Raw genomic sequence first — 12,910 nt, forward strand, 5'->3', positions numbered from 1 at the left:
CAAGATCAAAATGTCACAGAATCTAAACCGAAACGGAAAAAAAAAAATAATAAAAAAAGTAATAGGAAACTGACAGATTTCTCAGCGTGATCACACTCAGCAGCAGTGCAGATGTATGAGGTGCACGTCAGGTGATGCTCTATCTTCCAGTAGATATCTATCTACATAGAAGACCAATCCTTTCAAAAATTTACAACAAAAGAACAGGAAAGGAAGTGCCATGGAGACATCAAGTGAAGAATCGGTCACATGTTACAATAGAGTAATTATTAATGAACAAAATGTTATACACTGACACATAACCCATAACTTCAATAACTTGAAAATCAAGATAAATAAAGATAACCGGGCACACAAAATTTAAACAGTGAAGTTATAAAAACAGGGGCACTAAGCTTTAAGTCCTGACCTGAAATTAGTAGAAACTGATCAGCAAGCTTTTGGAGAGCAATCCAAAACAAACCTGGAACCAAAAACCTCCACCCAAGGCAAGCTACATCATAAAGCAGTCGTAACATAATAGAAATCCTAAAAATTGATTAACCCGCGATATGAAATTAGAGAGAATCTAAAAAGAATCATCAAAAATACAATTCAAGCATTTGAGAAGTTCTGAAAGTGCAATTGACATCATATAAGAACTCTCTTTACTTCAAGTAGAATTAGATTCTGCCACAATCTATACAGCATAAGTAAATTTGTGAAACTGTAGTAGATAATCCTAAACTGCTCAAGTCATAAGATTCCTTTACAGCCTAAATAGATTTCCGCTTTCAAGATATCTCAGTACTCAATATAGTATTTCTAGAGTTACACTTGCCCTGAATAAAATTGCAAGTGGAATTATACATAAAAGTTATTAGAAACTAACCTTATTGATCTCATTTTTAGCTGGTTACGATCTGCATCTCCACCATTCTTCTTTTCGACCTTTAAAAGAACTGCCATAGAATATGACATTAACTAATTGAATAAAAAAAAGTAATCCAGTGTTGCTGAAGAGTGCGTTTAGAAAGCTCTTCCTTGCATATGTGAAGAATGCAACAGTATGAGACCTTGCAAAGAGTCACCATATTAGTCATTAACTTCACAAAGTTTATTCCTACTTACTGAAATTAATGCCCAGATACATCAATTGAAATCATCGCTATTGCAGTTCTGTCTTGAGCTTCTTCAGAAATAAATTGAAATCTGAAAGCTCCGCACAATCCAGAGCGAGGAGAGCGAGAGAGAGAGGAAAAAGTTTCAGTTGTGGTTCAACCACAGCGGATAATGAAGCGATGGAATTTCAACAGGGATTTGATAAAGTACACGGACATCCCAATCCCGATCAGAGGATGAAGAGAATCAAAACGGGTGAGATTTGATGATGTTGTGAATTCAAACGTGACCTTCAGAGAGAGAGAGAGAGAATTAGAGAGGAAGAAAGGAGGAAAAAAGAATGAGATGACTGGAAGTTTCAGGACTGATCTCCATCCACTTCGCTTTCTCTCTCTCTCTGTGGAAGACGCTAGAAGCTCAAACAGGTGGCAAGATCCCAGCGAGGCCCAACACTGTAGTTTGTGAACAGTAATTCGGGCGACGAAAAATAGATATATAGTAAAAGTGTATGATAGTATGGGGTTATATTTTCTAAAAATATGCAAATGAATGAAATGGTTACTCACTTTGCGTCTTAGTCAATGTCTTAACCCATTTAGTCTTAATCATATCACAAGTCCATTCAATTTATGTTACACTTTGATCATGGGCTCATGGCAGTCTGTTTTTCTGTTAAAAATTCCAGTGGCTTTAGCAAAGAATGGAAACCTACATAGTAAATCTGTGTATGAGATGTTTGATTAGTTGAGCTTCTGGGCCATTCTGTTTCCTTGTTTGTTGCTCGGGGAAAGGGCAAAATAGAGTATTGGTAGGACCATAAAAGCATCTTCAACAGCTTCTCCATAATTTCTCTATTATAGGGAAGCAAAAGTCAATGCTTTAAGTAATTTTTCTTCTACAACTCCAACAGATTTCCTATTTTGGAGATTTCAAGATGATTCCCCAAATCCTTCTATAAAATTTGGAGAATGCTGCAGATTTGGGGAATTTGGGTTTCTCTTTCATCACATTCCCCATTTTGGAGAAAGTTTTAGGGACTCTGTTGGAGCAAAACACCCAAAATCTTCTCCAAATTGGAGAATTTCAAGAATTTGGGGAAGCTGTTGGAGATGCTCTAATGCTTTGTTTGGATTTTTTTTTAATGAGAAGGTGAGTAAATGAAGGTTTGGATTCAAAGAAAAATAAAGGAAAGGAGCCCTTAACTAGTACTCAAAGCTTTAATTTTGCCTTCCAGATCTGTATAAGAAGCTAATGAATTCCAGTCAACTTCGAATTTAGTGAACCGGAGATGGCAACTATGTTTATGACACTATCCAAACTACATCACCACTGCTGGTGCAGTTTTACAGTTCTTTATCAAATCTGTGGTGCCTTTTTCAGTAGGTTTTAGTTGCGAAGGTTGGTTTTAGATGGTCGATTCGGAGAGGTAAATCAAGCTAATGAAAACCTGTCATCTATACGAGTTAGATAACTTATGTTATGATCATGTGTAATCATGTATCTAATGGAAAATGTTTACTCGCTCTCTCAGATTATCATTATGTTGCAATACATTAACAATTTTCTAACAGACAAAATTCACAAAAATGTAATGTAGAATGATTAAGAATGTATAAAGCTAGTTACTAATTGCATTTGATTTATAATGTCATGCCAGTGTGTTTGGGAAAACAAATTGCAGGGTAGGTTCCTATAATGCCAAACCATCCGACCTATTTCATTCATTTTCATGCCTGCTTGTGGGGTTGAACAAATTTCCAACAACATGTGACTTTCATTGAAGCCACCTTACCACTACATGTCTAATCTACAATCACTTCATTTTGGATGCATCAATAACAATAACATGGTTTGTGGAATGCGAACACCAATTTTATGACATTTCTGTCATATATGTGTTATCTCCACTTGGTTTTACGCAATGAGTACATGTACTTAATTGCATGTTTAACAATAGTGACCGTAAAATATTGGAGAAAACTAATGTTCAAGTAGATTCTTTGGTTTTAATTTCCATGTATAGCTAGTTTAAATTAGCTTATGTTCTTTAGGAATGGGTGTATACACCCCTACTCTTATCTCAAGGAAGGAGAGTATGGACCAAGGCCCCAATCTCGAAGGGAGACTCATCTTTTATGAGATTGTTGTTAAAGGTCGGTTTCATTCTTAGGAACATTCTGGTAAGGGTGACTTTGTATACGTAGTGTTTATTGGGCGGTTCTGCTGAAGTACTTATGCTTGGCAATGTCCGCCGGAACAATAGGTTCAAAAGCTGTCCATGGGAAAATAAAAATATTATTTGGGTTATATCCATTAAAATATATATACTGTTGAAGAAGAAAAGATAACGAGAATAACCGTCAACTCATTCATTGATAGAAATGCCTATTTATAGGCATTACATAATCTCCCGAATGATCTAAAAGTTCTATCAACTGTAATCTATTCTAATAAGGAAACCGGATTAACCAATCATACGTGTATTAGGGCAAGACACATAACAGAAAGACGGAAACATAATTTCCTTAAACATATACAACATTTAAGCATTAAAACGGTTTATTGTGTCAGCTAATGTAAAAAAAAGTTTATTAATGTGTTAACTCATATAATCTTCATTCATATAACAAGTCAACTAAGTCATTCAGTTTATGTTATGCTTTGATCATCATGTGTATTTTTCTGTTAAAAAAAATTAAAAATAGAGAGGCTTACCAAAGAATAGAAACCTTTTTTTTGGTCTGACAAAGAATAGAAACCTACATGGGAGAAAGAAACATAACTACTACACCTTCCTCACCGAAGACCTTGTTTGTAACGACTTAGATCATGTAGATAATGGGGTGATTCAGTGATTGCTAGCTAAAAGAGGATATTTGTTTGTAGGCTTTTTCAAGTTGGTCCAAGATAATACAAGAAAAATCACTGCCAAATTATGCTATAACTGACTGGATATGCTTACTGAAAGCTCAAATTTTAAACCATTAATCATACCAACTTAGTTCAGTTTCATACCTGTTATAGATTCCACAGAAGGCAGAGTGCTCCCTCCCCATGACAAAAATTTCCATGTAACATGTGAATATCATTGAAGCACTATTGTCCCTCATATGGCCTTATCCAACACAAGACGTGTACTCCATTTCAAAACCACCAACTCTAACACCACCAAATAATCATGATGGTGAATAGTTGTTTCTGCTGTTAAGTGGGAGAGTGGTCCTTTTCTATCATACATGATGTACTAATAAAGCTCAACCACAATGAATGACATATTTCAGGGAATTTACTTGATAATCAAAAAGAACAATCAACCTCTGGATTTGATGGGTATTTACAGTGTTTCCAATCTATCTCAGAGAGAGGACTTCAAATTGAAATATGCCATTTACATTCACCAACACCAGAAAAGTTCTTCCAAATTCAATTCACTATTTTTTTTTCTTTACTCTGTTCTTTCAAGAAGAAAGCAATATCAAGAATAGATACTTCTCTCCAAGGTAATACAACGGACCTTGATGGTCACAAAGTTTATGAATCTCAGAAGGATGAGACAACTAATTTCTCTATGACCATCTACTAGAGTTAGTAGAGCGAGGAACTCCACTTTTACAGTTTTGTTGGGAAGCTACGCAGATTGCTGCCGGATTCCTATTTTTCATTGGATATATTCTTCATAGTAGTTATCACTTATAACAGAAACAAACCTCTCGAGCCAAGGAAGCTGGTGGAGATCTTTCATGGCATCTACATAGGCATCTGTACAACGAGGAGGAGATTGGGCCGGTTGGTAAGGGTGGTGATCACTTAAACTGAAACCCCCAGCTAGGAACCTTTGGATCAGTGCCAGTTGTGATCTCTCTTGCTCAGAGTAAGCATCCATGATCATGGGAAGTGAATTAAATGTTTCCCATGCCCATTGCTCAGATTCTTGCATAGACTGAGTGACCAAATCTTCTTGGTTATCTTCATCCCAGAAGGCACATTGACACGACTGTTGACCTTCTCTATATTCGGCACCACAAGAATAACAGAACTCATGGCCACACCTGAAATGAGCAAAAGCCTCAGTATAGATTCAAAAACTTATATGTGAACGTAACTTTGGTTGATTAGTAACGTGCTATGTATAACTATAACACCAAATCACAGCCAACAGAAATTCATTGTTATACAAGTACCTATTCATAAAAGCATAGGATATTCCCAGAAAATCGTAGAAGTTAGAATCTCTGCATCAAGATGATGCCATCTTAATAGAAAGACAGAGAATAACATGTTTTTAATTAGTTTTCATCTAAGTTCACTACCCCAGTATTTGACTCTAAACTGTAACATAAGAGTTAGGACTCATAGTAAATCAATCATATACTGTCAGAGTCTACTCTGATTACATGCTTCATGCTTGTGCACCTGTTTTTTCGTTTAAGTATCTGCAATACATGCTGCTTAACATCTAAGTAACAAAACTACCAAGAGCTATTAGTTTCCCAAGATTATAATTAATAAGCTCAGTAGAGAATGATTCATTACTGGACTAACTCGACTGTCCCGATCTTCTAATCTGTACTCAATTAATCGATTTATTTAAAGAAATCATACTATGTTAAAGAACTCAATCAATCTTACCGGCATGTCATGTGGTAGCAACCTTGAGTAAGCTTAATCATCCTACGGCACTGCTGGCAACGCCTCCAGCTTTTATTTTGCGCCAGGCGATGTAAGGTAATATCTGCAGAATCTCTCTCTTCCAGTGGGAGGTTTTGGAACTCCTCACAGCTCATTGAAGAATGCCAAGGCACCCCACAATCCACACAGATGAATCTCTTGCAAACTGGACATTCCATGCAGCTGTTATCTGACTGACTTGATGAACTTTCACTAGCTGAAGAACATTCAGAACGATCGAGCAGGACAGAACAATTTGGAAATGGGCAGTAAAATCTATCCGAATGTAGAATATTTGCTTCCTCAAGGGCTTTTTCCAATGATTCGAAAGAAGTGAGTGGAAGGAAAGATTTGCATTCAGCAGTGGAGATGTAATACTTGCATCTGAGCTGAGGGCACCTGATGGGGACTTGAGAGGCTTGTATCTTCCCATCAACATATGTCCTCATACAATGTGAACAGAACTCATGAGAACATTTCATAGCGATCATCATTACTGAAGGTTTATCATCGCAACAGATGGAACAGGTTTCAAGTGATTCAACGCCCTTAGCAGGGAAAGAGACAACTCCGATTGCCACTTGGGCTAATTTTGATGGTCGGTCAAGATCTATAGTGGGGACAAGTTTCAGAACAAAAGCTTCAAGATTACCGGCATGCTCTAGGATCCTTTCCCTCAGTGCTACAAGGAGGGGCATGTCAAGTTTCTCCTCATTTGATACCTGTCAAGAACTCAAGCCAGTAAAGAACACTAGACAAGCAATATGATGATTTGAATAAACTTGGCGCTATAACTCAAATGAAGAAAGGTGAACTCATCATCAGGAGCAATCAGTCAAATGCCCTTTGGTAAAAGTTAAAGTTATTACCTATCATTTCTAACTATATAAGTTTCTTAGTTTAACAAGTATGAAAAGAAAAACAAATAAATATGAAGTAAACTCTTCTTTTCTTTAATTAATCGACTCAAGCCCGTGATAATACTGAAATTGCAATAGGTAATTTGGCAATGAACTTTTGAAAATGGGTGGACTGGTGGTCATTGACAAACCCCAAAATTATATTCCAAAGCAGTTCAAGATACACATGAAAGGTTATGTAGCTGAATGATATATAAAAAATTAAAAATAAAAGTTAGGAAAATCTTGGCTTCAAATTGGACAAAAGGAACCAAAAATGACAGACGAGCCATAAATCTTCACAATGAAGGACTCACCTGATCATAGAGAAGCTCAGAATCTGTGAATGCGTATACCCGGCGGACATTATTCTGCACAGCCTCCACTAAACCATCCATCAGTGCTAGATAGTCAGCCACAGGCTCCTCCACATAAAAATCAAGCCTTTTCTGCACCTGAATTACAGGAACATTGGCTGCTCTTTCCATAACAACTCCAATTCCAGAAAGCCCGACACTCGAGTCCCCAAACCCAGTCATAGAAATGCCCTTGAAGAACATCTTCACCGAAAACTCATCAAGATCATCTTTTGACTCCACTTTCACAGGTTCATCATTCTCCTTCCAAACCTCATCATCTTCACAACAACTTCGAAACTCTTCCTCATCTTCCTCTCTAGCTAAATTCACATGAATCTCATCACCAAACAATACCTGACCCTCCATTTCCCACAACAGCTCAGCCATTCCAAATCTTAAAGTTGTAATATTTACCAAAATCCAATCAATATAAGCTCTGTAATTCAGCAGCTAAATCCCCAATATACAAATGAATTTCAATCAGGATCTTTCTGAGCCTAACTACAAATAATCAAACAAGAAAGACCCATCAAGGAACCGATCCAGAACTGCAAACTGGAGCATCAAATCCCCTCCTGAAAGTACCACAAACAGTCATATCAGACACCAATTTCAGCTACTAATACCAATTCAAAAAAACCCAGAAAAACCCATCACCCAATTAATCTAAAACAACCAAAAATCCATGCTTTACCTTGTAAATATAGCCAAAATCAAAAAAATTGCAAGACTAATATTTTTTTTTTTTGGGGTTAAGAATGGTCATACATAAATATACACATGCAGAAACAGTTGCAGGTAGAAGAGGGAAATGTGAAGGTTCCATTTACCTTATCCGGAGGGGAATTTAAAGTCTGGCTGTCTGGGGAATCAGATTCTTTTTTGGGTTCTGAAATCTGAGAGGACTGTGTTGCAATGATGAACTTCTAGAGAGAGAGAAAGGTGGAATATTAAGAAGTGAGAACCCTAATGTGACAAAGTTCAATCCTTTTGGTGCCACAACCACTCAGAAGATGCTGTTTTTATGAGATGATGGAAGATTAGATTTTTATTAAGGAGGGATGTGAGAGCTGAGAAAGGAAGAAAAGAATCCTCAGTAACTGTTGTTATTGGCGTAAGAGAAAAGGCAGTGCTTCTTTGGGGCTTTTGCTTTGCTGGCATTCTCTCCCTAAACACATTTGTCTAATCCTATCTAATTTTTTTTCTACCTTTAATTCAATAGCGATTTCCGCATTTCATAACCGATCACTTCACTTTCAAGTGGATGAGTGTCAAATTCGTTGCACTGTGATTACAACAAAGTGTCATGTTCGATTGTGTGGGATCGTTTGTGTGAGGAGTTATGTCATCTTGCATTCTTTATGTACTATCAGTTGTTGAACTACTGAAATTCTTAGTTGTGACATTAAAATCTTTCCCAATCGATCTGCAACAAATAAATAAATAAAACGATCTGCAATAACTATGAAGAATGAAAAATGAAAATAACAATATGATTACGTATATGTAAAGGCTAAAATAAAGATTCGAAGTTCTCATAAGAGTTATTTTCTTCATGATCTCATCTCTACCATCTCTTTCTAATCATATGGCTCAAATTTAGACCAAACTTTGATCAGTCGTGTAATAAAAAAAATGATCTTACTTGGTAAAAATGCACAAAAGTTACAATTTCATATGAGGATGTCATGAATGTTGTTAAAATTCAACCACCAAAGTTGTTTGATCGTACAGTCTGAATTTCATTATTGTTTGAGCATTGCTACTTCAATAATTAATTTCACCAAACATTTTAAGTTGTTGTTTTTACAGTCTCCTTTTTTGCCATTTTGTCTTGATTTATTCATTTTCCTAGCAGAGGTTTGAATTGTTTGAGTATTAAGTACTGTGTAGACTATAGAGTTGGTTATATACAAATGTTATCATATAAAATATACTGCATTTGCCTAAATCAACTATAAATTAGGAATATATTATACATGATGTATGGAAGACTGTCTCAAACTGTACTGATGGAAGAATTCCAGTAAGAACCTTCCCAGCTTCTGCTATACAATTCTTGATCAGTAATCATAAACTTTGCCCAGTTAAGATTCTCATCCAAAAAGCTGGCATGACTTGAGAAAGCCTATGCAAGGTTTATCTTGGTTCTACAAATATATGCAGTTGAGCACATGGTGTTTGTCTCTTGGATGTGGAAAATGTGACTTTGTTTTTGACTTGTTTAGCTTCCTGACAATATTTCTTTTGAATTGAAATTGTTAAAGAATCACTGCAAAAGTAGATTAGAAAAGATCAAAATGTTAATGATTACCAACGTTATCTTGTTAATGATCAAAATGTTAATGATTACTTGACAAATTAGACAAATAAACAGAAGGCACTGCTGTATTATAGGAATTTGGATTTATGGGTTATGATGTTTAAGCCTGCCTTACTGAGTCATCATGCATCCTGGAATTTGGAAGCAACTCAACTTTGTTTCATAATAAAACTATAGTTTAGTGGGGCATTAGGATTAGTTAAACCATTGTTGGCAATAATTTACCAGAAAATTATACAATGGGGGCTATTATATGAATGGGAATGCATGGGAATGCTTCTCTTTCTGCTCACCTAATCACTTTCTGGTACAGCATTTTCAGGCTACAATATTCATTCAACATGTTATTAAAGTATCCTCAGTTTGGATTTATTAGTTGGCTGTTGTCTCTAACTCCGTCGTTTTGTGAGGGTTAGGTTTGGTAGCTAATAAGGGTCATCGGACTAAAGTCACTAAACAAACACGACCATCATAGGAGAAAGAAATTTAATTATCCCATTGTTAAGATAGACGCTTGCAAGTCACAACTCGGTTTCTTTACAAATTTGATTAGAATTATTATGTGTAAACAATAAACGAAACACAGACAAACACATACACTGAGTTGCTAATAAAAATGAAGAGAGCCAGAGAGATAGACTTGATAGAAAGTATTTGAGTTGACATTTATTGTGTTTTATGCCATATCAGATTGCTCTAACTACCTTCTGTAATCCTCTTTTTTATATAGAAGAAAATAGGCTAAATAAGGTGATCAAGGTACCCTTTCAGATTCAGCAACAACACTAATCAGATTGTCCAAAACTAGAAAACTAACTAGATGCCAGATTAGACATGCATCAACTACACAATGGGCACCTAGTGTATATAAATGTGCATGTCACTATGTCACGCATTCAAGGTGGACAAAATCATTTGTTTTCCTCAGTAAATATTGGTTCCACTTCAACAATCCAATTACTCAAAATAGTAAAAGCTTCTCAATTGCCAGTAAAAGTTCCATGGAAGCTAGTAACCAGGTCAAGTCAATTTGTAACCGACTCTGCAGTTCCACATTGCTGTATAAGATCTGTGTCCTTCTTATTGTAGGTATTCTTCATCTCAAGACTCTTTAGAATGAAATTAATGAATTAGTCTTGAATTAATTGACTAAACAAACTGGCAATTTTCTCATTTTGTATAAAATCCTAGCTTCAACATTGACTTATTTTACTTAAATTGAGCTTAAGAATGTCATTATTAACGAACTGCAAAGAAAGGGATGAGGCTTGACCATTCGATCCAACAGACAAAGTTTATTTAGAGCCCCGGCTCTGAGTAGCAACATACAATACAAGATTAACAGAGGAAAAGATTGAATCTGGGGAAACATATAGATCATGAACCTTGTGGAAACATGATCAATCTAGCTCAAACGAAAACAGTACATATATATGGTTGATGAAGATGATCTTGTCTAAGTTAATTATGCCCATTTTGCCAACAAAGACATGCCACCAGCACCCAAAAGAACCGCCATGTAAGACTTGATCTGGAGCTTAATGCTGCGTTGCAACTTTGGACCCATGAAGTCAGCAGAGAGAAGATCAACCAATGCCATGTAGATGAGGAGCCCGGCTGAAGAAGCATTCAGCAGTCCTACTGTAACTAATGCCCTTGGACTGTTTTCTTTGTACATTTTCGACACGGCCATTCCCAGTGCAATTCCAGATGGAGTTGTTATCGAGAAGAAGAACACCATGATTACCTTCTTCATGAACTTGTACTCGGCCTGCAACATTAACCAGCAAATGATGCTAAGATTAACTAAAGGTGGTACGAAAATAGATTGTTTAGGAACTAATATATAGGAGCTGGATATATATGTACCTGGAGAATGCAACCACCAAGTCCCATGCCTTCAAACATTTGATGGAAGCAAAGGGCAGCTACAAGACCTTTAATGGTGCAAGTGTTGTTTGAAGCTCCAAGAGAAAGCCCTATAACAATTGAGTGAACAATAATCCCCAGTTCCAGTACCTGCCAACACAAGTTTTCAATTCATAAACATGCATACCTAATTTTTTTTTTTTAATGTTATGAAGAGGACGTCTAACATATTATGTTATCGAACTTGGAACTTCTTTGCATGAATATGTGGATAATTAAGTTTTGCAAACGAGACAAAATGTGGTTCATCTAGTGTTGCTCCTAATGATATGGCCCGGCTGATGTATACAACTTACCATGGCAACAACGCGATAGCGTGACAGTTGTGACTCACTTCCTCCTTTAACTTGATGATTATGTGAATGAAAATGTCCGTGTCCGCCACCCGCCACAGCCATCTCTTGATCTCCCTCAATGGCAGCAACACCATCAGTATCGGGGTTAACTGCTCCGGCTTTAGATCTCTTGCTGTATATGCTAGTAGCCATGGAGTCCACCATCATAGTCACAATAGCAGACAGCATAGCAACAAACCCAGTGAAAGGAAACTTGTGCCACGGCTTCTCAGCCAAACAATTCGAGTTCAACATGTCAAAAGAGTCCGGCAAAACGTGCATGAACCCCGTGGCAAGAATAATGCCGCCGGCAAAGCACTTGACGATCACGAATAGGTCTCGGTCGGGGTGCAAGGCGGGCACGGCGCGAGTGACGAGTGGCAAGGACACACCGATCATGCTGGTGACCAGGATGGAGGTGATGGCTATGATCTTGAGCGGCACAGCTCCGGCCTTGTCGTTGCAGGAGTTGGTAGTTTCAGACTCGCATTCATCGCCCTCGGATATCGAATGAGCTTGAGGAATGAGAGCGGAGACGAGGATTATGAAGAAGATTGGGAGGAGTACTTTGGAAAGTGAACTGGTAGTGGCCATATTTGACTGCTCGATCTCTATCTTTAGCGATCACTGAACGGTTCTTATGTTTGGAATGTTGTGATTTGCATGTCCTAGATTTTGTTTATATAGAGAGAAAGTTTGTGACTATATGCGCGCAAATCATTTGGTTAGTGCCATGCATGGCGCATGCAACAGAATGAAAATATGATTTATTCTGTTTTCAAGCACAGTTTTATTAATACAATAGAGGTAGTGTCACCCTTAATTAGTTGAGATTATGAAATGAGAACTTAATTATATGCTTCAGTTTCTGTAACATATTTCGTCCAACTACTGTATGTACTGTACGTACGTACTTCACCGTAGAGAAGATAGTAATCATAGTATATTGGTGAATTGCAAGTACCTAGCTCTTCCGTAATCACGGTACATGTATACATCTACTAAATCTAGCTATAAGAAAAAAAATTGAGTTTTTTCAATTACAGATTACGATCGATCAGATTAGTCTAATCTTCTGCTTGTTACTTAATTAGTTCTGAAGATCGTCACTATCAATTAAATTTGCAGGTCAACGAAATCCATAGGAAAGTGATGAAGTATCTATATATGGGTGATATAATTTATCACCACCAAAACCAGAAAGATTATCTTTCTGAACTTGTCATATTTTAAGATCCATAGAATCTAGCTATTTATAATATATATTGAGTCTGACTTCAATAAGGCATGCATTTT

At 36.8% G+C, this 12,910-nt stretch overlaps 3 protein-coding genes across 3 annotated transcripts in view; all 3 read right to left on the minus strand.

Moving 5' to 3' along the window:
- Positions 1–1,477, minus strand: part of LOC101307968 — a 2,450-nt gene extending 973 nt beyond the window's left edge. The window contains exons 1-4 of the mRNA XM_004293689.1: positions 1,111–1,477; positions 872–941; positions 410–477; positions 75–157 (exon numbers count right to left, since the gene is read on the minus strand). Coding sequence (XP_004293737.1) covers positions 75–157; positions 410–477; positions 872–941; positions 1,111–1,132 — 243 coding nt within the window. The 5' untranslated portion in view covers positions 1,133–1,477. The remainder of the gene's footprint in view (positions 1–74; positions 158–409; positions 478–871; positions 942–1,110) is intronic.
- Positions 1,478–4,366: 2,889 nt separating this feature from the next.
- Positions 4,367–8,092, minus strand: LOC101308263. Its single transcript, XM_004293690.1, has 4 exons — positions 7,858–8,092; positions 6,986–7,602; positions 5,731–6,491; positions 4,367–5,150 (listed from the first exon to the last, which is right to left on the minus strand). Exons 2-4 carry the CDS (start codon positions 7,412–7,414, stop codon positions 4,760–4,762), a joined length of 1,581 nt encoding a protein of 526 aa, XP_004293738.1. The 5' UTR covers positions 7,415–7,602; positions 7,858–8,092; the 3' UTR covers positions 4,367–4,759.
- Positions 8,093–10,627: 2,535 nt separating this feature from the next.
- On the minus strand, positions 10,628–12,270 carry LOC101308550 (probable zinc transporter 10-like). The gene is made up of 3 exons (XM_004293691.1): positions 11,576–12,270; positions 11,220–11,369; positions 10,628–11,121 (listed from the first exon to the last, which is right to left on the minus strand). The coding sequence occupies exons 1-3, from the start codon at positions 12,206–12,208 to the stop codon at positions 10,816–10,818; spliced, it is 1,089 nt and encodes a 362-aa protein (XP_004293739.1). The 5' UTR covers positions 12,209–12,270; the 3' UTR covers positions 10,628–10,815.
- Positions 12,271–12,910: the final 640 nt, after the last annotated feature.

The sequence above is a fragment of the Fragaria vesca genome, linkage group LG3, assembly GCF_000184155.1.
Source record: "Fragaria vesca subsp. vesca linkage group LG3, FraVesHawaii_1.0, whole genome shotgun sequence".
Lineage (NCBI taxonomy): Eukaryota > Viridiplantae > Streptophyta > Magnoliopsida > Rosales > Rosaceae > Fragaria > Fragaria vesca.